Source organism: Taeniopygia guttata, chromosome 28 (genome assembly GCF_048771995.1).
Source record: "Taeniopygia guttata chromosome 28, bTaeGut7.mat, whole genome shotgun sequence".
In the NCBI taxonomy this organism is placed as follows: Eukaryota; Metazoa; Chordata; class Aves; order Passeriformes; family Estrildidae; genus Taeniopygia; species Taeniopygia guttata.
The window spans coordinates 4,427,462-4,455,331 of NC_133053.1; the positions used below are offsets into that span (position 1 = coordinate 4,427,462).

Below are 27,870 nucleotides of genomic sequence, written 5' to 3' on the forward strand. Positions count from 1 at the left end.
GCATGGGCTGTGCCCACGGTCCCGCGTGGGGCAGGACGGGGGCAGCAGTCGCGGCTCCCGGGAGGAGGTGGCAGGAGCGCGGGGCAGGTACGGGGACCCTGGGGGGAGCCACGGGGCGGGGGGGACACGCTGGAAAACAGCGAGGGGAGGGAAACTCATGGCTGGGGCACGTCCGGGGGAATAAATCACCCCGGAGAGGCTCTGATGATCCGCCCGGCGGAGCGCGGGGGCGGTTCTGGCGTGCCGGGGACGGGAGGGGACAGAACCCTGCTCCACCCGAGCCGTGCCGTGCTGTGCCGTGCCGGGAGGGGACCGAACCCCCGCTCCGCCCGTGCCGGGGGACGGGAGGGGACCGAAACCCTGCTCCACCCGGGCCGGGCCGGGCCGTGCCAGGGGATGGGAGGGGACCGAACCCCCGATCCGCCCGTGCCGTGCCGTGCCGGGAGGGGACCGAACCCCCGCTCCGCCCGTGCCGTGCTGTGCCGTGCCGTGCCGTGCCGTGCCGTGCCGTGCCGTGCCGTGCCGTGCCGTGCTGGGGGACGGGAGAGGACCGAACCCCCGATCCACCCGGGCCGTGCCGTGCCGGGGGATGGGAGGGGACAGAACCCCCGCTCCGCCCGGGCCGTGCCGTGCCGTGCCGGGACAGGAGGGGACCGAACCCCCGATCCACCCGTGCCGTGCCGTGCCGGGAGGGGACAGAACCTCCGATCCACCCGTGCCGGGGACGGGAGGGGACCGAAACCCCTCTCTGCCCGGGCCGTGCCGTGCCAGGAGGGGACCGAACCGCCGCTCCACCCGTGCCGTGCCGTGCCAGGAGGGGACGGAACCCCCGCTCCGCCCGGGCCGGGCCGTGCCGTGCCGGGAGGGGACAGAACCCCCGCTCCACCCGTGCCGTGCCGTGCCGTGCCGGGGACGGGAGGGGACCGAACCCCCGCTCCTCCCGGGCCGTGCCGTGCCGTGCCGTGCCGTGCCGTGCCGTGCCGGGCCGGGCCGGGCCGTGCCGTGCCGGGGGACGGGAGGGGACAGAACCCCCGCTCCACCCGTGCCGTGCCGTACCGGGAGGGGACAGAACTCCCGTTCCGCCCGGGCCGTGCCGTGCCGTGCCAGGAGGGGACCGAACCCCCGCTCCACCCGTGCCGGGGACAGGAGGGGACCGAACCCCCGCTCCGCCCGGGCCGTGCCGTGCCGTGCCGTGCCGGGAGAGGACAGAACCCCCGCTCCGCTCCGCCCGGGCCGTGCCGTGCCGTGCCGTGCCGTGCCGTGCCGTGCCGTGCCGTGCCGTGCCGGGAGGGGACCGAACCCCCGCTCCGCCCGGGCCGAGCCGTGCCGTGCCGTGCCGGGAGGGGACCGAACCGCCGCTCCACCCGTGCCGTGCCGTGCCGTGCCGTGCCGTGCCGGGAGGGGACAGAACCCCCGCTCCACCCGGGCCGTGCCGTGCCGTGCCGGGACAGGGGACGGGAGGGGACCGAATCCCCGCTCCACCCGTGCCGTGCCGGGGGACAGGAGAGGACAGAACCCCCGATCCACCCGTGCCGGGGAACGGGAGGGGACAGAACCTCCGCTCCGCCCGTGCCGTGCCGTGCCGTGCCGGGAGGGGACCGAACCCCCGCTCCGCCCGGGCCGGGGGACAGGAGGGGACCGAACCCCCGATCCACCCGTGCCGTGCCGTGCCGGGACAGGAGAGGACCCAACCCCCGATCCACCCGTGCCGTGCCGGAGGGGACCGAACCTCCGCTCCGCCCGGGCCGGGCCGTGCCGTGCCGGGGAACGGGAGGGGACAGAACCCTCGCTCCACCCGGGCCGTGCCGTGCCGGGGGACTGGAGGGGACAGAACTCCCGCTCCGCCCGGGCCGTGCCGTGCCGTGCCGTGCCGGGGAACGGGAGGGGACCGGTGAGTTCAGGAACAAAACCTGCACAGAATTCCCGTGGCAGCGCTCGGAGCAGGCAGGGACATAAATCTCCGCGGCTTTCACCAGCCTGAGCCAAACCTCCGTGGCGCCGTGCCCGGCCCTCCTTAAATCCGATTTCTGCTCAGCCGTGCCAAACTCCGAGAGCCCAGAGCGGCACTTTTGGGGTGAGAAACTCCGCTTTGGGGCGTCTTAGTGCCCGGCAGCACCGCGGGGATGCTCAGAGGTGGAGCCCTACGGGATGGGACAGTCCCTCCAGGATGGGACCTGCAGGATGGGACAGACCCTCCAGGATGGGACCTGTGGGATGGAACAGACCCTCTGGGATGGGACCTGTGGGATGGAACAGACCCTCTGGGATGGGACCTGTGGGATGGGACAGTCCTGAGGGATGGGACAGACCCTCCAGGATGGGACAGACCCTCCAGGATAGGACCTATGGGATGGGACAGACCCTGCGGGATGGGACCTGTGGGATGGGACAGTCCTGAGGGATGTGACAGTCCCTCCAGGATGGGACAATCCCTGTGGGATGGGACCTCTGAGATGGGACAGTCCCTCCAGGATGTGACAGTCCCTCCAGGATGGGACAGTCCCTGTGGAATGTGACAGTCCCTCCAGGATGGGACATTCCCTGAGGGATGTGACAGTCCCTCCAGGATGGGACCTGTGGGATGGGACAGTCCTGAGGGATGGGACAGACCCTCCAGGATGGGACAGTCCCTCCAGAATGGGACCTGTGGGATGGGACAGTCCCTCCAGGATGGGACAGTCCCTCCAGGATGGGACAGTCACTCCAGGATGGGACCTGTGGGATGGGACAGTCCCTCCAGGATGGGACAGTCCCTCCAGGATGGGACAGTCCCTCCAGGATGGGACCTCTGAGATATGACAGACCCTCCAGGATGGGACAGTCCCTGTGGGATGTGACAGTCTCTCCAGGATGTGACAGTCCCTCCAGGATGTGACAGTCCCTGCGGGTCCATCCCAGCTGTTGATCTGGGGGAACATCCCGTGGGATAAGAGCTCCCCGCTGGCCTGGCAGAGGTGTGGGCAGTGGTGGCAGGATGTCCCGTGCCTTTGGCCATCACTGGCCCTCCCTGACCCCCGTGGAGCCCCAGGCTGGGGCCAGAGCAGGGTTTGGCTGCCCAGGCTGTCCACCCGTGGGGCTGGGGCTGGCAGGGAGCCCTGACACCAATTCCAGCCTGTCCCCACCTCCCCAAAGTGCAATTTTCATCTCAGTGATGTTTGTCAAGAGCTTTCTTGGAACCGAGATTTCTTTGGATACCTCCTTGAAAATATTTTTCCAGTGCTTTGATTGACCTTTTTTCCCCTTCCCCCTGCTCCAGGCCCTGGCAAGGGGCAGCACTCCTGGCACTCAGCCCATGGAGTGTCCTGCCTGTGCCAGCTGCAGGTGCCAAACGAGCTGTGCCTTTTTTGGCACCGTTTGGGGACAGGAATGTTGCAGAGCTGCTGAGTGGAGCCTGGTTGGGCATCCTGGTGATCCTGACCGGGCACAGGGGGGCTCAGAAATGCCCTTTTGTGGGTGGGGTGTCATGGATCAGCATGACCGTGGTGGGGATGTGATGGATCAGCAGCTTCAGGGCTGACCCTGAGCACGAGGGGAGCAGGACAACCACACACAAACCTGGGAATTCCAGTGAGGAGCTCAGAAAAATGCCCAGGAATACACCTCAGCATTTCTCACTGTCAGCCTCACCCTAAATATCAGTGTCCTGGAGTGAGGGCAGGGGATGAAGGCTGAGGTGAGGCACAGCCAGGGTTTCTGGCCCTGAACACCCCCTGGGACCCCCCACTCATCACCCTGGGCTCAGGAAGCTCAGCCAGGGCTCAGTTCCACCCAAGGTGGGTCTGGCTCCAGCCCAGGAGCTGTCCTGTCCCAATGGATGGGCTGTGCCTCACCTCAGCCTTCATCCCTTTGCAATCCTGACTCTGGACTAACCAGCCTGAGCCTGGACCTCTCCATCAGGAGCTGGGCTGAGGCTCAGGGCTTGTCCCAGCTGCCACCCCTGGTTGGAACCTTAGAATGGGTTGGGTTGGACCTTAAATCCCATCCCAATCCCAGGGGAGCCCACCCCTCTGGCAGGAGGAGAGGGGAAAGGTTCTTGCCAGGAGCAGAGGCTTTGGTGTCCCTCCTTTGTCCCTTTGTGCACAAAGAGATAGTAAAACGCATGAAAGGCAGCTGTAAACACTTTAACAATACCTTATAAATAATTTTTATCACAAAAATCAGTGATTCACGTGATGCAATCAATATATTAGCAGCAAGTGTTTGAAGGGTTAAGACAATATTTTTTAAGCATTCATGTAATATCAACAACAATCACTATTTATGGGTATTACCTACAGAAAACAGAAATAACAGAGGTTGCAAGCTCACTACCAGCAACCCCCAAAACTCTGAATCACTGGGGAGCCAGTGCAGACAGGATCTGATTAAAGTTCCCCAAATGTTCTGTCTTCAGAGACATTTTGGGTACTTGAATCATCACTAACACTTTTATCATTACATGGTGGTTTCACTTGTTGTGAAACCCTTCTCACAGTAAAAGATTTCCATCTCTGTCATATTTGGAATGGCACTGATTTGCCAAGTGTCTCCTTTTTCTGCACCTTGGGTGACAATTCAGATCTGCCACATTTTCCTCAGACTCTGGGCAATATTTTGTTATATGCCCAAATTTTCCACGCTTTAAACGTGGCCTCTTGGCGAGCTCTGCTGCCATTACTGCTGAGGAATTGTTTTGAGGAGTTCCATGGAGAGCTGTGAGGGGATTTTTGTCCTGCCTTAGTGCCCCTGCAATCAGATCCAGCCCTGTCTGTGTGCAGGGAAGGGTGTCCCCAGCTGGGGACAAGGACAGAGTGGGGCACAGGAGGGAGGGAGGAGGATTTTGGCGTTGCTCTGTGTCAAAGAAAGCCACATTTGGGGTCCAAATTTGGGGTCTGTGGCTGTCCCTGGATCCCTGGCAGTGCCCAGGCCAGGCTGGATGAACTTGGAGCGGCCTGGGACAGTGGAAGGTGTCCCTGCCATGGCAGGGGTGGCACTGGGTGGGCTTTGAGGTCCCTCCCAACCCAAACCAGTCTGGGGCTGTGTGTGCTGAGCTCAGGGGTGTCATTTAGATTCCCAGGACAGGGACAGCACCGAGTCCTGGCTGGTAAAGAAGGATTTTGTGGATCAAAGCTTCTCTGGGCAAGCTCTTGGCTGCAGAGGCCGAGTGGCCCAGCCAGTGGCATCTGTGAGGTGTTGGGACAAACCAACACCCACAGGAGCAAGAGGGAAGTTGATACTTTGGGTAAAAAAATGGAAAAAAGTGATCAAAGGAGTGAGAGAAGAAACAACGGCAGGGGCTGACTTGTGGTGGGATTATTTAATAATAAGGTAATTAATGCTTTATCCCTCACTGCCTCCTTTCATGTGAGGATCACAAAGTGCTTCACAAACTTAATTAATCTTTCCTATCATCCCTGCAGGAAGGTCCCGGGGCCACCAAGCGTGAGGGACATCTTGTCATTGCTGGAGGTGGCTGCTCCCCCAGCAGGATGGGAGCTGGGGTGGGGTGGCAGGACAGGGAGAGCTCCAATTCCTCACCAGTGACTTTGGTGATTTCCTGCAGCTTCCCCAGAGGACAAAAATGTCTTGGAGTTGTCACAGGCAGCTGGGATGGGAGAAGGCTGGTGGGAGAATGTCCCTCCCACAGGGTGTCCTGTCCCAGAGCCTTGGGGAGCTGGAGAATCCCAGTGGGATCGTGCTGCTCAGTGTTTCAAAGAGCTGTGGTTGTCCTTGTCCCCAGGTCCTGGCAGTGGTGGCAGCATGGCTGAGCAGGACCCAGCCACAGGCTGCCCACGTGGGGAGCAGCTGCCAGGTCAGTGTGACGAGGGTGTGCTTTGGGGATTTTCCTGCTTTCACAGGGTTTATGAGGAAGTTGGATGTGGGACATGGGTGTGAAATGGGGAAGAGAAGATTTGGGGTGAGCAGGGACCGTCAGCTGGGGCAGGTGCTGGGAACAGGGCTGGGGTGTTCCCTGCTTGGAGAGTCTGTGCTGGGATGGCAAAAACAGAGCTGGGAGAGGGAGAGGAATGACCTGAGCAGAACCCCAGAGATTGGGGCTCACCCAAGGGGCGAGCCTGACACTCAGGGGGAGGCGTGGGCAGCGCTCCTGCAGCTCTGGGATGTTCTGCTCTCCCTGTCCCCTGTCCCTGAGCTGAGACCCAGCTGTGCCCTCAGCTCTGGGACATTCTGCTCTCCCTGTCCCCTGTCACTGACCCTGACCAGACCCAGCTGTGCCCGCAGCTCTCGAGGTCCCTGTGCCCCAGGGAAGCCACCCCAGCCGAGGCCACCGTGGGTCCCTGTGCCCTGCCAGGCTGGCCTGGCTCCCACCAGCGATGTCCCCTTGCTCTGCAGCTGCCACCTGGGAGGTGAGGGCCAATGATCGCTCCTACCACAGGCGGGCCAGGAAGAAATTCGCCTTCTGCCTGAGCAAGAGGAAATACTCGGTGAGCCCCTTCCCTTCCCTTCCCTTCCCTTCCCTTCCCTTCCCTTCCCTTCCCTTCCCTTCCCTTCCCTTCCCTTCCCTTCCCTTCCCTTCCCTTCCCTTCCCTTCCCTTCCCTTCCCTTCCCTTCCCTTCCCTTCCCTTCCCTTCCCTTCCCTTCCCTTCCCTTCCCTTCCCTTCCCTTCCCTTCCCTTCCCTTCCCTTCCCTTCCCTTCCCTTCCCTTCCCTTCCCTTCCCTTCCCTTCCCTTCCCTTCCCTTCCCTTCCCTTCCCTTCCCTTCCCTTCCCTTCCCTTCCCTTCCCTTCCCTTCCCTTCCCTTCCCTTCCCTTCCCTTCCCTTCCCTTCCCTTCCCTTCCCCCTTCCCTTCCCTTCCCTTCCCTTCCCTTCCCTTCCCTTCCCTTCCCTTCCCTTCCCTTCCCTTCCCTTCCCTTCCCTTCCCTTCCCTTCCCTTCCCTTCCCTTCCCTTCCCTTCCCTTCCCTTCCCTTCCCTTCCCTTCCCTTCCCTTCCCTTCCCTTCCCTTCCCTTCCCTTCCCTTCCCTTCCCTTCCCTTCCCTTCCCTTCCCTTCCCTTCCCTTCCCTTCCCTTCCCTTCCCTTCCCTTCCCTTCCCTTCCCTTCCCTTCCCTTTATAGAAATAAGATATAATAATATTAAAATTAAAAATAAAAAGAAAATAATATATTAAGATTAAAAATATTAAAATTAATAAAAATTTAAGAATAAATATGTATAATAAAACAATATATATGTATAAATATGTATAGTAAAACAATATATATAATATATATATTATACATACATAAATATGTATATATGCATAATAAACCAAAATAGAAATAATACATATAATAAAATAAAATTTAAAATAATACACAAAGAAAATAATATATTAAAAATGCAAATGAATAGCGACAATAATATAAAATGTATAATAATATTGAAATAAAAATAATTTTTTAAATATTAGAAATAGATAATATTGATGATAATAATAATAATTATTATTACTTTAGAAGTCAACAGTTTTTATTTTATTTTAGAATAGCAATAATAATGAAATACAAGAATTATGTAATAATAATAAGAATAATAACAGCAATAATAAAATAAAAATAAAATTAAAAATAAAATTAAAAATAAAATTAAAAATAAAAATAAAAATAAAAATAAAAATAAAAATAAAAATAAAAATAAAAATAAAAATAAAAATAAAAAAAAATAATAAAAAAAAAAAATAATAATAATAATAATACCCCAGACCGTGTTGGCACTGCCGGGGCAGGTCCCTGATGGCCGTGCCCCTCTCCCCGCAGGACAATGCCATCAGGACAGCCAAGTACAACCCGCTCACCTTCCTGCCCCTCAACCTCTACGAGCAGTTCCACCGCATGGCCAACCTCTACTTCCTCTTCGTCATCCTCCTCCAGGTGGGCAGGAAATCTGGAAGGTTCCCCGGGAGCTTTTCCATCTTTTGGGAGTTTTCAGCGGGGTTTGACCTGTGCCCAGAGTGGGAAATCCCAACAGCAGGAGGACATGGAGCTGCTGGAGCCAGGAGATGATGCCAGGCTGGGAGAGCTGGGGGTGCTCCCCTGGAGAGGAGAAGCTCCAGGGAGAGCTCAGAGCCCCTGGCAGGGCCTGAAGGGGCTCCAGGAGAGCTGGAGAGGGACTGGGGACAAGGCCTGGAGGGACAGGACACAAGGAATGGCTCCCACTGCCAGAGGGCAGGGCTGGATGGGAGATTGGGCAGGAATTGTTCCCTGGCAGGGTGGGCAGGCCCTGGCACAGGGTGCCCACCCTGGATCCCTGGCAGTGCCCAAGGCCAGGCTGGGCAGGGCTTGGAGCAATCTGAAGGTGTCCCAGCCATGGCATCAAACCAATCAAGGAATGGTTTGGGTTGGGAGGGACCTCAAAGCCCATCCAGTGCCACCCCGGGGTGGCACTGGATGGGCTTTGAGGTCCCCTCCCAACCCAAACCATTCCTTGATTCCATAAAACGGGTTTGGTTCGTCTGGAGGGGAAGCTCAGATTGACCACACCAAAACAGAAATTTATCCCTCCAAATTCAGAGATCCAGGAGCATTTCACACATCAAAAAGAGGTGGAAAGCCACCAAAAGAGGTGGAAAGCCACCAAAAGAGGTGTCTGTAGCAGAGATTTGGTGATTCTGAGATGGGTTCCTGCCACCCTCGGGCTCTGCTTGGGAGCCAGGGAGTCTCTCAGTCACCTCAAGTGCCCCAAGGTGGGACAGGAGCTGTGTCAGTGCTGTAAAATCCTCACTCTCCAGACTTTCCCTGAGATCTCCACGGTGCCCTGGTACACTCTGCTGTTCCCCCTGAGCTGCCTTCTCCTCATCCGGGGGCTGCGAGACCTCGTGGATGACATCGTGAGTGGCGGTGGCCCTGGGGACACGGGCAGGGAGGGACCCTGTGCTGCGAGCTGGGCTGAGCAGCTCAGGGGCTGCTGCCATCCCTCACTCCCTACTCCACCACACCCACACGCATTTTTATTTTTCCTTGGGAAAGGTGTGACGACCTGGATGCTTCCCTGAGGTCCAAACCCCCATTTCTGTCACCTTTAATACCTTGGTAGTGCCAGGTGGGTCCCCAGAAGCTGCTGAAGGGAATTCCACCTCTTTATTCATCAGAACACGCCTTCCCATGGCTCAGAACGCAGCTCTGGCGCTGAGGAGGGAGGTGGTGGCATCAGGGGGGTGTTTTGGTGGCACACCACAGCCTGGCATGACCCATTCCTTCCCCTCTCCGTCTCTCCCGTGGGCAGGGCCGTCACCGCAGTGACAGGAGCATCAACAGCAGGCCCTGTGAGATCCTGGCTGGGAGGAGGTGAGGGGCTCCACAGCCTGGAAAATCCGTGTTCCATCGAGCAGCTGAAGTGCTGGGACCCCTGGAGCAGCTGAGGAGGGGTTTGGTGGGGCTGTCCTGGGCTCTGCAAGCTCCCATCACCTCCCAGAACGTACCACAGGTCCTCCTGTAGGATTGGTCGTGTTCCAGGCATGGGCAGCAGGTCTGAAAATGCCCCGGTTTGATGTGAAGTGCTGGGGGAGGTTTCCTTGGCCACAGAATTCCTCCAGGCCATCAGAGCCACGGCACGGAGCCATGTCCCCGTGCTCAGGGTGCTGAGAGCCCCTGTCACCTCTGGGTACAGGGACACGGATGTGGCACGTGGCTCCTGTGCCACCCTCGGTGCTCAGCCCTCTGGAGACCCAAATCCTGCAGGAATTCAGGGCAGGCACGGGCTGAAACACCCAGAGCCCCCAGTCCCACCGCTCTGCAGGGACACAGAGCTGTCCCCTGCATCCCCCCACAGGTTCTGCTGGCAGGAGTGGCGCGACATCTGCGTCGGGGACATCGTGCGGCTGCGCAAGGACAGCGTCGTCCCGGTGAGGGGAGCCCAGAGGTGCCCTGGGGGACAGCTGTGACCAGGGGCTCATCCAGCTGCTCTCTCCCTGTTCTTTGCTCCTCAAGGCTGACCTGCTCCTGCTGTGCAGCTCCGAGCCCAGCAGCCTGTGCTACGTGGAGACCGCTGACATCGATGGGTGAGGACAGGGACAGGGACAGGGACAAGGACATGGACCCCTCTGGCCATGGGGGTGATGCCTTAGGGAGCTGGAACAGAGGTTGGATGGAGTTCAGAGCAATAAAATGGATATTTATTGTAGTCCCTTCAAAGGCCACACCCTGGCAGTACCACAGCCACAGCCCAGATGGCTCCAAGATGGAAGCAAAAAGGGCTTGGTCATGAGATCTCACATTTTTATAAGTTTTAGTCCATTTGCATATAGGAGTTAACTGTCTAATTAATAGCTGCAAATGATGAAGTTTCACCCTCCTTGCTTGCCCACCCTCCTCTTTTCACGTTGTTCATGCTTTGGGCCTGAAGTTTGAAGAGATTTTCCTTGAGTCTCCAGCTGGAATAGGAATGGTTTTGTCTTCACCAACCTGTGAGAAGATCCTAGTATCAATCCTGTATCCCATTATATATTCTATATATAGGACATAGGAGATATAGATATATATACACACATATATATATCTCCTATATATCCTATATATATCCTTAATATAAAGCTAAAAGCTGCACATCAAAACAGAACAGAAAAACTTAAAATTCACGGTATCAAGGGAACGGGGCCAGAGACCCTGGGCTTGGGGACCCCCAGCGCTGGGAGGGTTCAGTGGAACCCACAGGATGTGGGAGATCCTCCAAAACCCAAACCTACAGACTCCCCAGAAATGCAGATTTGACCCAGAAATTTTGAAAGTGGGAGTCCAAAAGCTGTGGTGATGGTTCTATAGAGCAACTGGTGAGCAAAGGCCAGTATCTCCATCTCCCAGCTCCCTCCCAGCCCATCCTCCCTGTGCAGGATGATTTAAGGGCAGGGTCCCTGGGCCAGGCTCTTCCTGCACGAGTGCTCCACGTCTGGCATGACAGGTCCCTCTCTGGCATTTCACTGCCACCACTTGTGTAATTAGCTGATAATTAATGGCTGTCTCTGTCCCCTGGGCCTGACAGGAGGATGAACAGCTCTGTCACCCCACAAAGTTGTTTTATTTTCATTTCCCTGGCTCCTGCTCACAGGGAAACCAACCTGAAGTTCAGACAGGCCCTTCTGGTCACCCACCAGGAGCTGGGGAGCGAGGAGAGCATGGCTGCCTTTGATGGTGAGTCTGCTGGCTGGGGGAGGACGTGGCCAGTCCCACTGGGATGGGATGGACTCAGCCTTGGGAATTCTCTGCCCCCCTGTCCCCATCAGTCCAACAAAGGCACTTCCCATCACTTCTGTGATGGATCCATCAGAGTTGAGCACCTTCCCCCTGCCCTAGATCTTGATTTTCCTGCTGGAAGCAAGCTCTTGGTTCCCAAACCTGAGCTCAGCCCCTGCTGCTCCTCCACAGGAAGCAAAACTCCCCTCTCCAAGGCCTTGGGGATGAAGGGGGTTGTGTTTGTACCTTCCCCAGTGTGGTTCCTGCGCTGACCAACCTCCCAGCACCTCCATTAGCCTTAATCTGAGCCATCCAAATCCCACCTAGAGATGCTCTGACAAACCCTGGATCTCCCCGAGGCCCCGAGTACTGGATTATTCTCAGCTTTTTACAGAGATGGGGTAACTGAGAGGTGTTTGAAAAGATTTTATTCCATTATTATGAATAGTGAGGCATAGGAGATGCAAAACTCTTACGCCATTCCATCAGAAGCCAACATATTTCTTGGTTATAATGATTGATACATTTATTAAAATTATAATTTTTTAAAATAATATTTTACAACCTTTTCAGCCTGTTAGATTTGCCACACACCCCTGCTGATACTTCTAACAGTAATAACTTATATTTTTTACCATTACAAACATCTTTGGTGGGGAGGGGGGGACACGTGAGGCTGAGAGGGGAGGAAGGTTCTCCCTGTGCCCTGACCTCCCCTGTGGCAGGACGAGTGAGGTGTGAGGAGCCCAACAGCCGCATGCACAGCTTCACGGGCATCCTGCGCTGGCGGGGCCGCACGCACGCCCTGGATGGCGACCGGATCCTGCTGCGGGGCTGCCGCGTCCGCAACACGGCCCTCTGCTACGGCCTGGTGCTCTATGCAGGTCAGTGGCACTGCCCAGGCTGGGAAGGGCAGGAATCCCTCAGCAGAGCCGGGATTTCAGCTGCCCAAGCGCTCCCAGCACCTCCAGGTGATGCTCGCGGCTGGCACAAGGTGGAGGAGCTGCCGCGGTGTGTCCCGCTGGTGGGAGGTGAGGTGGTACCAGACCTCTCCTCATCCTGGGTTATATCCCAAACATAGCTTGGGTTTAACATGTTCAGAGAATCAGAGAATCCCAGACTGGTGTGGGTTGGGATGGACATTAAAGCTCATCCAGTGCCACCCCTGTCATGGCAGGGACACCTTCCGCTGCCCCAGGCTGCTCCAAGCCCTGTCCAGCCTGGCCTTGGACATTTCCACTCATCCTGGGTCCAACCAGGATGGGAGAGGGGTGAGAGCTGCTGTGAGCATCACATTTTGGAGCGTGCAACCACAGCTCCATGGACACTGATGGAGGGAGGGTCTCCTCACGGGAGGGGAGGTGTCAGCATGGAGGGAAGCAGCCTCACTGACCTGCAGGTGAACCTTCTGAGGACTTGCATTTTTACTTTGGAAATGTTTCCTGCCCAGGGTTTGATTCCAAAATCATGAGGAACTCAGGGAAGATCAAGAGGAAGAAAACCAAGCTGGACCACTTGATGGACCGGCTGGTGATCGTGGTGGGTGTGGGGCCAAGACCTCTGCCCTGCTCCTGGGGTGGCCCACAGGGCTCCTCATGAGAGGCCTCTTGCTTGGGTGGTGCTGCTTTTCTTCATCTTGAAATATTCAGTCCAAAATATCTTGGGTTTAATGTGTTCAGAGATTCCCAGAATGGTTTGGGTTGGGAGGGACCTCAAAGCCCATCCCATTCCACCCCTGCCATAGCAGGGACACCTTCAGATTGCTCCAAGCTTCATCCAGCCTGGCCTTGGGCACTGCCAGGGATCCAGGGTGGGCACCCTGTGCCAGGGCCTGCCCACCCTGCCAGGGAACAATTCCTGCCCAATCTCCCATCCAGCCCTGCCCTCTGGCAGTGGGAGCCATTCCCTGTGTCCTGTCCCTCCAGGCCTTGTCCCCAGTCCCTCTCCAGCTCTCCTGGAGCCCCTTCAGGCCCTGCCAGGGGCTCTGAGCTCTCCCTGGAGCCTTCTAGAGAAGATTCTGGTGGGCTCTGTGATCCTGGGGCTTTCTCATCTCGGGACCTTCTCATGCTGGTTTCCCACCAGATCTTCCTGCTGCTGTTGGTGACATCCCTGGGCCTTGCCGTGGCCTCTGGGTTCTGGGCCAGGACGTTCCAGGAGAAGCACAGCTACCTGTCTGCCCTCTACCAGCACACCAGCCCTGCCCAGCAGGCCTTCCTCAACTTCTGGGGCTTCACCATCCTCCTGAGCATCATCATTCCCATGTCCATGTACATAACGTAAGGACCACGGAGCTTGGCAGGGACCAGGGCCCAGCACCCACCCCCTGCCCTCGCCCCTCGCCTGGAATTGGGTCACAGCCCCAGAATGAAGGTCCAGGTGTGGCCCAGGTCATTCCCAGGTGCTTCCTTAGCCAGGAGAGGGGAAGGGTGGATGGGGAGTGTATCCCACAAACACCAAGGATGTGCTTTGAGATCTTCCAGGGCCTGGGCATCCCTGGAGAGGGACTTGGGACAAGGGATGGAGGGACAGGGCACAGGGAATGGCTCCCACTGCCAGAGAACAGGGTTAGATGGGATTTTGGGAATCATGGGCAGGCTGAGGATGGCTCTGAGGAAGGTGCAGCTCCCTGGGAGAAGGATCTGAGATATTCCTGGGCTTCCTATGGACAGCAGCAAGGATGGGAAGGAGAAGAGCACAGCTGCCAACAATCACAATTTAGGTTGGAAAAAGCTGTTTTCAAACTTTACTGGACCTCCAGATCTGTGAATTTGGTCACCAAGGACCACAATTCCAGAGGGAACCAGGGGGTGATGAAACCCCTCTGGCCTCACCCAAGCCCAGAGCAGTGGGGATGTCCACCTGCCTTTCCTTCCTGCCTCAGGTCCCCAACACCCTGGGCTTGAGGAACACCACCTCCTTCTCCCCTGTTTTCTCCTCCTGGGCTCCCTAGGTTTGAATTCATCTACCTGGTGAACAGCTGCTTCATTAACTGGGATCTGGAGATGTATTATGGTGCCAAGGACATCCCAGCTGAGGCCAGGAGCACCAGCCTCAGCGACCAGCTGGGCCAGATCCAGTTCATCTTCTCGGACAAGACGGGCACCCTGACCCAGAACATCATGAGCTTCAAGAAGTGCTGCATCAACGGCATCATCTATGGTAATTTTATTAATATGTTTTTATTACAAGATAATATATAATTTTATAATTTCTTTCTATATTGTTATAAAGCTTATTTTGGTTTTAAGTTTATATTTTTATTTAATTTTGTTGTATTTTGGATATTTTGGTTTAATGGGTTTTTATGTTTATATATATAAATTATATATGTTTTTATATATGTTATAATTTTTAACATTTTAGCTTATTTGATATAATTCTATTTCTATATTATATTTTTTGTTATTAATATAGTTTTTTATTTATTTAAGGTATAATTTTATTTATACTTATAGAAGTTTAAGTTTATGATTTTTTATTTAATGTTTGTGTATTTTATTTTTCTATTAATCTAAGTTTTTTTTAAGCTTGTAGATTAATTTTTTTTCTATTTATGGAAGTTTTTATTTTTTATTTCATTATAAAATTTTCATTGTCCTTAAGCTATTTAGTTAGAGTGAATATATGTAATTATCTTTGGCCAAATGCAGAATCTCCCAGGAAATGCAGCTGAAAGTAGACCTGAATTTTTATATTAAAATCAGGGTGAAAATCTGAACAAAAAGCCATTGTTTTTTTGGCCAGCAGGAGCCGGAGTCCCTCCAGAGAAGCTGCTCCAAGGTCCCTGCCAGCCCTCCTTTAACGGGATTATTTTTATTTTGGCAGGTCCAGGCACAGGCCATGGGAACAAACAGGCACCGGTGAGTAAACCCCAGTCCCCGTGCCATGGGGTGACACTGGTGACACTGGTGACACTGGTGACTCTGGTGACTCTGGTGACACTGGTGACACTGGTGACACTGGTGATTCTGGTGATTCTGGTGACTCTGGTGACTCTGGTAACTGGTGACACTGGTGACACTGGTGACTCTGGTGGCACTGGTGACTCTGGTGACACTGGTGACACTGGTGACTCTGGTGATTCTGGTAACTGGTGACACTGGTGACTCTGGTGACTCTGGTGACTGGTGACACTGGTGACACTGGTGACACTGGTGACACTGGTGACTGGTGACTGTGGTGATTCTGGTGACTCTGGTGATTCTGGTGACTCTGGTGACACTGGTGACACTGGTGACTCTGGTGACTCTGGTGACACTGGTGACACTGGTGACACTGGTGATTTTGGTGACACTGGTGACACTGGTGACACTGGTGACTCTGGTGACTGTGGTGACTCTGGTGATTGCTGATTCTGGTGACACTGGTGATTCTGGTGATTCTGGTAACTGGTGACACTGGTGACTCTGGTAACTCTGGTAACTCTGGTGACACTGGTGACACTGGTGACACTGGTGACACTGGTGACACTGGTGACTCTGGTGACACTAGTGACACTGGTGACTGGTGACACTGGTGACTGCTGATTCTGGTGACACTGGTGACACTGGTGACACTGGTGATTCTGGTGACTCTGGTGACTCTGGTGACTCTGGTGATTCTGGTGACACTGGTGACACTGGTGATTCTGGTGACGCTGGTGACACTGGTGACACTGGTGACACTGGTGACACTGGTGACACTAGTGACACTGGTGACACTTCTGACACTGGTGACACTGGTGACTGGTGACACTGGTGACTCTGGTGACTCTGGTGATTGCTGATTCTGGTGACACTGGTGATTCTGGTGATTCTGGTGACTGGTGACACTGGTGACACTGGTGATTCTGGTGACACTGGTGACACTGGTGACACTGGTGACACTGGTGATTCTGGTGACTCTGGTGACTCTGGTAACTGGTGACACTGGTGATTCTGGTGACACTGGTGACACTGGTGACTCTGGTCACTCTGGTGACACTGGCAGGGAGGGGAGGACACCTTAGAAGGACACAGAGTGCCGCTGTGTCACATCCTGGTGCTCCTGGGGACACAGAGTGCTCGGTCCCACCCATCTCCTCCATCCTGCCCGTGCCTCTGCAGGGCTCGGCGCTGAGCCGGGAGCTCCCCGGGGAGCAGAAGTCGGATGTTGGCGATGTGACACTGCTGGAAGCCGCCCACAGGGACAAGGACCCGGTGCTGAGGGAGTTCCTGAGGCTGCTGGCCCTCTGCCACACCGTCATGGTGGAGGACAGGGGCGGTGGGTTGAGCTGCCCCTCGGGGCTGTGGGGCCGTGGTGGGGTTTGGCAGTGCCAAACTCAGCTGTGGGGTGGGAGAGCCCGTGGGTGGCTCATGCCACTGTCCCTGTGCCATGGATTTGTGTTTGGGGGTGTTTTAAAGCTCACGGGTGGGAAGAAAACACAACAGGGATAATCCTGGCTGGGGTGACGAGCAAAAAGGGTCAGAGAATCCCAGAATGGCTGAGCTTGGGAGGGACCTAAAAACTCATCCAGTTCCACTCCTGCCATGGTAGGGACACCTCCCACTGTCCCAGGCTGCTCCAAGCCCCCTCTAACCTGGCCTTGGGCACTGCCAGGGATCCAGGGTGGGCACCCTGTGCCAGGGCCTGCCCACCCTGCCAGGGAACAATTCCTGCCCAATATCCCACCTAAATTTCTTTTTCAGTGGGAAGCCATTCCCTGTGTCCTGTCCCTCCATCCCTTGTCCCAGTCCCTGTCCAGATGAGATGAGCAGGACTGAGTTTCCCCAGCCTGGCAGCTCAGGCTCAGGGTGTCACAGCTGGGCAAGAACGGGGCACTGCAGCTGTCCCAGAGGTGTTTGCTGGGAGTCTCTGTGTGCCATCCTCCTCCTCCTCTCCTGCAGACCAGCTGGTTTACCAGGCAGCCTCCCCAGATGAGGAAGCTCTAGTGTTGGCAGCCAGGAACTTGGGCTACGTCTTCCTGGCCCGGACTCAGGACACCATCACCATCAGGGAGCTGGGCAGGACCAGGACGTACGAGGTGCTGGCCATGCTGGACTTCAACAGCGACCGCAAGAGGATGTCTGTCCTGGGTGAGCGGGGTGGGCTGGGCTGTCCCAGGGTCCCTTCTGTGCTCAGCCCTACAAGGGTGGCACTGGGATGGCTGCAGGTGGCTCCTAAGGGTCATCCTGGTCATCCCTGTGGATTTGGGCGAGGCAGCCAAGAAGGGTTTGAGCAGCCAAGAGAGAGGAATTAAATCCAGGGCTCAGAGGAGTTGTGTGAGGAACTGACAGCTCCTGATTCTGCCCCGTGCTGGAGCAGATCTGGGGAGATTCCTGTGCTTCAAAATCACCAGCGAGCCCTCTGGTGCCTTCTGGGGGCCAGCACGGGCCAGCGTGGCCACTATGTGGGGACAGCCACGAGTGGGAGCCGTCTCTGAGGGGACCTGAGGTGTCCTTCCCTCCCTGGCAGTGCGAGACCCCCAGGGCACCATCCGGCTCTACACCAAGGGTGCTGACACTGTCATCCTGGAGAGGCTGCGGAGGCGAGGGCCCGAGGAGAACCTCACCGAGAGGGCTCTGGATGTGAGTGCCACACCAGCCCGAGGTGACAGGACTGCTGTCCCTCCTCCCGGGGTGACAGGACTGCTGTCCCTCCTCCCAGGGTGACAGGACTGCTGTCCCTCCTGCTGGCTTTGGGCTGGGTGTCCTGCAGTCCGTGCCCTGCTGCTCTTCCTCCCCCTGCCTTTGGGATTTTGGTTCTGCCTTCTGCTCTAGGAGCCTCACCTGCTTGTGGGATGGGGATATGAGGGCATGGAATCCACCTTTGGTCTTCTGCATCCAGGGATGCTCGTGGGGATGCTGTAGGATGGGGGAAGGGAGATAGATGCCCATGTCCTGCAGTGTCTCTGGCCTGGGGTGATGCCGTGGTCCTGTGAGGGTCTCCTGGTCCTCTCCTGGGGAGGGAGGGGAGTGCTGATGTGTCCCCCCTCAGCGCTTTGCAGAGGAGACGCTGCGGACGCTGTGCGTGGCCAGCAGGGAGGTGAGCGAGGCCGAGTTCCGCGCCTGGAGCCGGAGGCACCGTGAGGCCGCGGTGCTGCTGCAGCACCGTGCCCAGGAGCTGGACAGGCTCTACGAGGAGATGGAGCAGAACCTGCAGGTGGGATGGGGCTGGGGTCAGGAGGAGCTGGCTGTGCCCCAGAGCTCAGGCATGTGGGGTTTGGCTCTCCAGAATGAGGAGGTGAAGTGTCCAACCCAACACCCATTCCCTGGGGGAGGAGTCTTCTCTGAGGGGTGACTTTGTGACATGCCAGTGGACACTGGGGTGTCAAGCTGTGTCTACCTACAGCTGGTTGGATCCAGGGGTGATTCCCACCTCCGTGTCCTGCCCTGCCCCGTGCCATGACACCCAGTCACCCCCCTCCAGCTGCTCGGGGCCACAGCCATCGAGGACAAGCTGCAAGATGGAGTCCCCGAGACCATCCAGCTTCTGAAACTGGGCAACATCAAAGTGTGGGTGCTGACAGGAGACAAACAAGGTCAGTGGAGGCACCCCCAGACCCCTCAACACGTTTCACTTCTCCCCTAATCAGGACCAGAGAGGAGAAAGGCCACTGGAAGTGGGCAGGAACTGGTCCTGCTGCTCCTTTTACTCTCTGATAGCAGCACATCCCACCTACCAGGGGAAACTGAGGCAGGGGAAGGAGCTGCTGCCCACCAAGGGCTCTTGGAGCCAAGGGCTGGGGGCTGCCCTGGGCTGGGGGGCAGCACCACGGACCATTGAGAGCTGGGTGTTGCAGAGACGGCGATGAACATCGGCTACGCCTGCAGGCTGCTGACAGATGACATGGAGATCCTGGAGGAGAAGGAGGTCAGGTGAGGAATTGTCCCCTCCTGGCTCACAACATTGCTGTCCCTGCTGAGGACATCCTAGGGCAGAGGAACTGGGACAGGGTGGGCAGAGCTTGACTCAGCCAGAGGAACTTCTTCCCTGTGCCAGCCTGGATGTTCATGGTCTTCCTCTGGTGTTTTTCCTGTTTCTTCTCCCACCCCACGCTCCTCCTTGGCAGGCTTTGCCCAGAAAGGCTTTAAGCTTCTCTCCAGCCTCTAAACCAGGCTGATTTCTGATATGGTGAACCTCCTCTTTGTTCCTCCTGTTCCCACCACAGTCCCACCTCCCTAGCTTTGAGATGACCAAGGCCTCACCAGCATTCCCAGTTTCCCCAGCTCATGTCCAACCCCCTTCCTCCCACAGCGAGATCCTCCAGGCCTACTGGGAGAGCAACAACAACCTCAGTGGCGGTGGGGACGCCCCGTGCAGCCTCTCCCAGCAGCACCCAGAGACTCCGTGCCACAAGAGAGCCATCATCATCAGCGGGGACTTCCTGGTAAGGTGGCACCTGGATGTTCTCCTGCCCTGCGGTATCACAGTCCTGGGTGGCACCAGGACGTGGTTCTCCTCCTGCCCAAAAGGTGGGAAAAGCCCATTTGGGGCTGGGGAATGAAGGGTGGAGAGGAGAACAACCTTGCACTGAGCATTTGGTGCTGGGGGGCTTTGGCCAAAGCTGCCCAGTGTTCTGGGGTGACGCGGGCTGGGTGGTGACCTCAAGTTCTCGTGGTCACACTGGGACATCCTGGGCTCATGGTCACAGCACCCACTGTGTGCTGGGCTTGGTGAAAGCCAGAGTCACTCTTTTGGGGCGCTTGAGAGCATTGCTGAGGAGCTGAGGGCTCTGAGGGCTATGGGTGAGGTCCCAGCCATGTCTGCTCTCCCCAAGGACAAAATGCTCCACACGGGAGAGGTGCTGAAGGAGAAGAAGGGGTGGCCATGGCGGTGGCTGCGCTGTGACGGGGCCGAGGCCTCGCAGGACCAGGGAGGTCTGGTGGAGAAGGCCTTCGTGGACCTGGCCACCAGCTGCCAGGCTGTGATCTGCTGCAGGGTGACCCCCAAGCAGAAAGCCCTGATGGTGCAGCTGGTGAAGAAGCACAAGAAGGCCGTCACCTTGGCCATCGGGGACGGGGCCAACGATGTCAACATGATCAAAAGTGAGGCTAGGCCAGGGGGAGGTTGGGGTTCTGTTGGTGTGTCCCACTGGTGATGGTGGTGCCCCATGTGTCATCTCCACCACCTCACCCTCCACTTTGGGGTGAGGAACTGGAAGGGGAACCCCAAAACTTGCTGAGAGAGACAGAGCCCGAGGCAAGTGCAGGGTGGCCCACGTGCTTTTGGCATCTGGGATGAACCTTGATGAACCTTCAAACCCCAGCGTGGGCAGCTGGCAGAGCCATGCCCGCCCCTCCCAGCAGCCCTGACACGGGGCTGTGCTCTTGGCACACCACACCTGGAATATCCAGGATGTGGGACAGAGGGGGCTTGTTCCCTTTGTCTGTCACTCCTGGATTCACATTCCTGGGGACAACCCACGGGGAAATCAATCCCCCAGCTCCCTCCAAACGTCCCCATGTGCGTTTGCCACCCGCAGCCGCGGACATCGGGGTGGGCATCAGCGGGCTGGAGGGGCTGCAGGCCGTGCAGTGCAGCGACTACGCCCTGGCCCAGTTCTCCTTCCTGCAGCGCCTGCTCCTCGTCCACGGCCGCTGGAATTACCTGCGCATCTGCAAGTTCCTCCGCTACTTCTTCTACAAGACCTTCGCTGGCCTCCTGGCCCAGGTGTGGTTTGCTTTCCACAGCGGATTCACGGCCCAGGTGAGGGGTGCAGGGGTCACATCCATCCTGTGGAGGTCTCTGCACCAGGGATCGTGCCTGGGGCTGCCTGGAGGACAGCTGTCCACATCACCACCTAGGTCCCCTTTTCTCCCTCACCATGTCCAAATTCTGACTGAGACACAACTGGTTATCTGTACTGGTTATCTGCTTTTTGCCTGGCTGGACTGGGAAAGAACCCCGGGGAAACTCAGGATCTCCTTGTGTGTCGTAGTTGAGATGGAGACAACACAAAGCAACACTCCATTTTCAGGAGGCTTCAAAGCATTTTTTATTATAGCATGCATGCTTTTTATACATCCTTAGGAAACTCCTAAGTTTATACTTTACTCATTGGTCAGAAAAGACAAACAAAGTGCTTATTGGAGTATACAGCTGCAGGTTTCTCTTATTTATCCTTTTTTCTTTCTTGGTATCTCTGTCAATGACCTTGGTAGGAAATTCTTTCAAGGGTAAATATGGATCCTCTTATCAAACTCCTCTCTGGCTCACAGAATTGACTGTAAAACCTCTTGCACACTTGTGGGCTGCAGTTCAGTCTTGGACAAATGCAGGATCCCATGTGCATTAAGCTGCTTTCCTCCAAAATGGGAGCTTTGATCCCAAGGGCCAACATCAAGTGTGACTTGACCAGCAACATGTGGAGCTCCAGCCCCATCTCTGCCTGCAGCATGACCCTACAGACAATGTGGGGCTGATGCAGGGGATGGGGGATGTCCAAGGGGATTTCCATGTTTGAATCTGAGTGTCCTGGGGCCTGGACATCCTTTGTGAGTCTTTCCAAAGCATCTCCAAGCTCACAGCTTCTCCCTGTTCCCTTCTAGCCTCTGTATGACGGCTGGTTCCTTGCACTCTACAATATTTTCTACACTGCCTACCCCGTGCTGTCCGTGGGCCTTTTGGAGCAGGTACGGCTTCCCCGGGCTCACCCAGCCCTGTGCCACCCTGGGCAGGTGGGAACCAGCCCAGCAGTCCCTGCACCCACCTGCACATCACCCCAGAGCCACTGGGCAGAGGGACCCACTGCAGTTCCCCACAGGGTGTGTGGGGTGGCCCCATCCTGCTCCCCCTGTCCCTGCATCCCCTCTGGGATTCTCTCCCTGCCCCAATCCCTGCATCCCCTCTGGGATTCTTTCCCTCCATGCCCCAATCCCTGCATCTTCTCTGGGATTCTCTCCCTGCCCCAATCCCTGCATCCCTTCTGGGATTCTCTCCCTGCCCCAATCCCTGCATCCCCTCTGGGATTCCCTCCCTGCCCCAATCCCTGCATCTCTTCTGGGATACCCTCCATGCCCCAATCCCTGCATCCCCTCTGGGATTCCCTCTCTCCCTGCCCCAATCCCTGCATCCCCTCTGGGATTCTCTCCCTGCCCCAATCCCTGCATCCCCTCTGGGATTCTCTCCCTGCCCCAATCCCTGCATCCCTTCTGGGATTCCCTCCCTGCCCCAATCCCTTCATCCTCTCTGGGATTCTCTCCCTGCCCCAATCCCTGCATCCCCTCTGGGATTCCCTCCATGCTCCAATCCCTGCATCCATTCTGGGATTCCCTCCATGCTCCAATCCCTGCATCCCCTCTGGGATTCCCTCCATGCTCCAATCCCTGCATCCCCTTTGGGATTCTCTCCCTGCCCCAATCCCTGCATCCCTTCTGGGATTCCCTCCCTGCCCCAATCCCTTCATCCTCTCTGGGATTCTCTCCCTGCCCCAATCCCTGCATCCCCTCTGGGATTCCCTCCATGCTCCAATCCCTGCATCCATTCTGGGATTCCCTCCATGCTCCAATCCCTGCATCCCCTCTGGGATTCCCTCCATGCTCCAATCCCTGCATCCCCTTTGGGATTCCCTCCCTGCCCCAATCCCTGCATCCTCTCTGGGATTGTTTCCCTGCCCCAATCCCTGCATCCCCTCTGGGATTCCCTCCCTCCATGCCCCAATCCCTGCATCCTCTCTGGGATTCTCTCCCTGCCCCAATCCCTGCATCCCCTCTGGGATTCTCTCCATGCCCCAATCCCTGCATCCCCTCTGGGATTCCCTCCATGCTCCAATCCCTGCATCCATTCTGGGATTCCCTCCATGCCCCAGTCCCTACATCCCCTCTGGGATTTTTTCCCTGCCCCAATCCCTGCATCCCCTCTGGGATTCTCTCCCTGCCCCAATCCCTGCATCCCCTCTGGGATTCCCTCCATGCCCCAATCCCTGCATCCATTCTGGGATTCTCTCCATGCCCCAATCCCTGCATCCCCTCTGGGATTCTCTCCCTGCCCCAATCCCTGCATCCCCTCTGGGATTCCCTCCCTCCATGCCCCAATCCCTGCATCCCCTCTGGAATTCTTTCCCTGCCCCAATCCCTACATCCCCTCTGGGATTCCCTCCATGCCCCAATCCCTGCATCCATTCTGGGATTCTCTCCCTGCCCCAATCCCTGCATCCCCTCTGGGATTCTCTCCCTGCCCCAATCCCTGCATCCATTCTGGGATTTCCTCCATGCCCCAATCCCTGCATCCCCTCTGGGATTCCCTCCCTGCCCCAATCCCTGCATCTCTTCTGGGATTCCCTCCCTGCCCCAGTCCCTGCATCCATTCTGGGATTCTCTCCCTGCCCCAATCCCTGCATCTCTTCTGGGATTCTGTCCCTGCCCCAATCCCTGCATCCCCTCTGGGATTCCCTCCCTCCCTCCATGTCCCAATCCCTGCATCCCCTCTGGGATTGTCTCCCTGCCCCAATCCCTGCATCCCCTCTGGGATTGTCTCCATGCCCCAATCCCTGCATCCCCTCTGGGATTCCCTCCATGCCCCAATCCCTGCATCCCCTCTGGGATTTTTTCCTTGCCCCAATCCCTGCATCCCCTCTGGGATTCTCTCCCAGCAGGACGTGAGTGCCAAGAAGAGCCTGGAGTTCCCTGAGCTCTACGTGGTCGGGCAGCAGGATGAGCTCTTCAATTACCGCATTTTTGGTGTCACCCTCCTGCACGGAGTGGGCACCTCCCTCATCAGCTTCTACATCACACTCTGGGCCTTTGAGGATCGTGTTGGCACCAAGGCCGTGGGTGACTATGAGTCCTTCTCTGTCACAGTGGCCCTGTCAGCGTTGCTGCCGGTCCTCGTGGAGGTGAGCACTGATCTGCTTTTCCTCATCCTGCCCCATGGCAGATCTTCAGGGTCCCTGGGATCTGACACTGTGCCCAGTGGCTCCATGGCTGGAGGATGATCTCCCTGGGATGGAGGAGAGATTTGGACAAAGCAGCTGAATGGAAGAGGGTCACCATGGCCCTCATGAGACTCTGTGCTCTGCCCACTCTGTCCTGTCCCCACAGATTGTCCTGGACACTCAGTACTGGACAGTGTTATCTTTCCTGATGGTCACAGCCAGCCTGCTCCTCTTCTGCCTCTTCTCCTTCCTGACCCAAAGTGTTGATGCCTACAGGATAGCCCCTGCCATCTTCCGTTTCCCAGGTGAGTGCCCTGGGGACCCCCTCGGCCCTTCCCTTCCCTGCCCTTGGTGCTAGGAGCTGTTTCCCACCCTGCAGATCACCTCCTAATTCTTGAACTGCTGTCTTGACTTTTAACTCCAGTCTTGGTGCCACCTCCTCTTTAGAGCCCTCAGCACCTTCCTGGCTGGGGGTCTGTCCCCCAGCACTTGTTCCCTGTTCCCTCTCCATGTTCCCTCCCCAAACATCACAGCTGTGTTGACAGATGCCAGCTGGAATGCCCTGACCGACCCCTATGTCCTGCTCGTGGTCCTGCTGGCCCTGGTGGTCAACACCCTCCCCTCGCTCACCGTCCACGCTGTCCGTGCCACGCTGGGCACAGCCACCACCCAGCAGGTGAGGGCTGGGGGCACTGCCAGGGCAGTGCTTCCCACTGCTGTTGGTGTCTGGGATTGGGGATGGCAAGGGGAGGTTCCCCAGGGAAGCCTGGACTGTAGTGCTGGGACATGTCCCCTCTCCTTGGTGGTCCCACTCATGGTGGTCCTTCACGACACTGGTACAACTCTGACTCCAGGGGTCTCTCCCAAAATTGTTCCATGGTCCAGCAGCAACAAGGGTGAAGACAGCTGACCCAGCTCTTGGACAGGGTCTGCTTTTGGTTGCAGTAAGGAATTGTCATCCAGGACTCCCAAGGGTCTGCTGCAGGTCCTGGTGCCACCCCAGCCTTGATGGAGCTCACCCCCACCAGGGTTGTGGGTTATACCTTCAAAAGAGTCCAGGTGGAAGCAGGGCTTGAGATTGTGCTCCAGAGCTTTGTGAGCTTTGCAGCCCCCTGGGAGAGTCCCCACATCCCCCATCCCCTCATGGAAAAGGATCCATCATGGTGGAGCTGGGATCCAAACCCTGTCCTGGTGGGGACGCCTTGTGAAGGCTGAGCTAGAACAGAGACTAGACAGAGCTAAAGAATAAAGCAGGGATTTAGTAAAAGGATCTCCTCAGTGGATCCACCTTGGGCAGCACAAGAGCACAGCCAGGGCTGCACCCAAGATGAACCAAAATGGTCACAAAATGCACAACTGCTCACGGGGTCTCTCACTTTTATAAGTTCTGCTCCATTTGCATCTTGGAGTTCATTGTCCAATTCCAGCTCCAGCCCAGGCAGTCCCATCCTGCTTCTTTTTCTCTCATCATTCCACGTTGTTTGTGCTCTTGGGCTGAGATTTGGATCATTTGTCCTTGGTGCCCAGCTGGAGAAGGAATTGTTTTGTCTCCCTGCTCTGTGCAGAGAGCTCACCATCTCCTAATATGAAGACCAGACCCACACACTAAAGCAGCACAGAACCTGAAAAATAGAAAAGCTCAAACCTGAGGCACCAGTGGAGGGTGTTCCTGTGCCTGCTGTGTGTCCCACCTTTGGCTGAGGCTTTGCCTGGGAGGTGACCACAGCCCATGTGGGAGCAGGGGCTGACACTGTGCTCCAGAGCTCCCTGAGCTTTGCAGATCCTCTGGAGAATCCCCACATCCCTCATCCCCATGGAAAATCAGGTCACTGTAGAGCTGGGAGCCAAGCCGTGCCCTGGTGGAGATGCCCCTACACTCCCTTGATGCCTCAGGTTTGAGTTTTTATGTTTTTCAGGTTCTGTGCTGTTTAGTGTGTGGGTCTGGGCTTCACTTTAGGGGATGGTGAGGGGATGGGCACAGAGAAGGGAGACAAAACAATTCCTTCTCCTTGGGGACCGAGGACAAATGATCCAAATCTCAGCCCAAGAGCACAAACAACGTGGAATGAAGAGAGAAAAACAAGAAGGATGGGACTGTATGGAATTGAAACTGGAATTGGACAATGAACTCCAATGTGCAAATGGAGCAGAACTCCAAAAATAAAATAAAAGTGAGAATGATAAAAGTGAGAGACCCCATGAGAGGCTGTGCATTTTGGGACCATTTTGGTTCATCTTGGGTGCAGCCCTGGCTGGGCTCTTGTGCTGCCCAAGGGGGGACGTGAAGGGGAGGCCTTGTGAAGGCTGAGCTAGAACAGAGACTGGACAGGGCTAAAGAATAAAGCAGAGATTTATTAAAACTCCTCAGTGGATCCACCTTGGGCAGCTGGGAGATGTCCCCAGCCTGACCTCTGTGTGTCCTTGCAGAAGATCCACCTGACGGCCAAGCGGGAGCCCCCGGTGGAGCTGCGCTCCCACGTCCCACACGGCTCCTTCCGCCGCCGCTCCGGCTACGCCTTCTCCCACCGGGAGGGCTACGCAGGACTCATCACCCGTGGGGACAGCCTGCGTGACAGGGACACTCTGTGTGACAGGGACACTCTGCGTGACAGGGACACTCTGCGTGACAGGGACACTCAGCGTGACAGAGACACTCTGTGTGACAGAGACACTCTGCGTGACAGGGACGCTCTGCGTGACAGGGACACTCTGTGTGACAGGGACAGCCTGCGTGACAGGGACAGCCTGCGTGACAGGGACACTCTGTGTGACAGGGACAGCCTGCGTGACAGGGACAGCCTGCGTGACAGGGACACTCTGTGTGACAGGGACACTCTGCGTGACAGGGACACTCTGCGTGACAGGGACACTCAGCGTGACAGAGACACTCTGTGTGACAGAGACACTCTGCGTGACAGGGACGCTCTGCGTGACAGGGACACTCTGTGTGACAGGGACAGCCTGCGTGACAGGGACAGCCTGCGTGACAGGGACACTCTGTGTGACAGGGACAGCCTGCGTGACAGGGACAGCCTGCGTGACAGGGACACTCTGTGTGACAGGGACACTCTGCGTGACAGGGACAGCCTGCGTGACAGGGACAGCCTGCGTGACAGGGACAGTCGGTGTGACAGGGACACTCTGTGTGACAGAGACACTCTGCGTGACAGGGACACTCTGCGTGACAGGGACACTCTGCGTGACAGGGACAGCCTGTGTGACAGGGACACTCTGCGTGACAGGGACATTCTGCGTGACAGAGACACTCTGCGTGACAGAGACACTCTGTGTGACAGGGACACTCTGCATGATGGGGACACTCTGTGTGACAGAGACACTCTGCGTGACAGGGACACTCTGCGTGACAGAGACAGACTGTGTGACAGGGACACTCTGCGTGACAAGGACACTCTGTGTGACAGGGACAGCCTGCGTGACAGGGACACTCTGTGTGACAGGGACACTCTGCGTGACAGGGACAGCTTGTGTGACAGAGACACTCTGCGTGACAGGGACACTCTGCGTGACAGGGACACTCTGCGTGACAGGGACACTCTGTGTGACAGGGACACTCTGTGTGACAGGGACACTCTGCGTGACGGGGACACTCTGCGTGGCAGGGACAGCCGGTGTGACAGGGACACTCTGCGTGACAGAGACATTCTGTGTGACAGGGACACTCTGTGTGACAGAGACACCCACAGTGTCCCGCCTGCCCTGTGCCCCCGTGGGACCCCGGCCATGCCCTCTGTGTAGCTGCCCCCGGTCACAGGATCCTGGAGTGGCTGGGGTGGTGTTGGATTATGTTGGGTTTTTTGGGGGTTTTTTTGGTTTTTTTTTTTGGATTTAGAGATTTGGCAACTGAGAGACATTTTTATGAGAAGAGTGAGACAATACAG

General features: G+C 56.6%; 1 protein-coding gene across 1 annotated transcript; it reads left to right on the plus strand.

Annotated features, from left to right (window-relative positions):
* On the plus strand, nucleotides 1–27,727 carry ATP8B3 (ATPase phospholipid transporting 8B3). Its single transcript, XM_072919239.1, has 28 exons — nucleotides 1–87; nucleotides 5,720–5,791; nucleotides 6,331–6,422; nucleotides 7,732–7,845; nucleotides 8,703–8,801; nucleotides 9,197–9,258; nucleotides 9,743–9,815; nucleotides 9,901–9,971; nucleotides 11,015–11,097; nucleotides 11,865–12,023; nucleotides 12,590–12,678; nucleotides 13,222–13,415; nucleotides 14,090–14,298; nucleotides 14,965–14,999; nucleotides 16,224–16,380; nucleotides 17,004–17,192; nucleotides 17,572–17,684; nucleotides 18,094–18,258; nucleotides 18,526–18,637; nucleotides 18,899–18,974; nucleotides 19,354–19,486; nucleotides 19,877–20,144; nucleotides 20,582–20,805; nucleotides 21,648–21,731; nucleotides 23,693–23,932; nucleotides 24,138–24,276; nucleotides 24,517–24,647; nucleotides 26,399–27,727. Exons 1-28 carry the CDS (start codon nucleotides 3–5, stop codon nucleotides 27,725–27,727), a joined length of 4,797 nt encoding a protein of 1,598 aa, XP_072775340.1. The 5' UTR covers nucleotides 1–2.
* The last annotated feature ends 143 nt before the right edge of the window (nucleotides 27,728–27,870 follow it).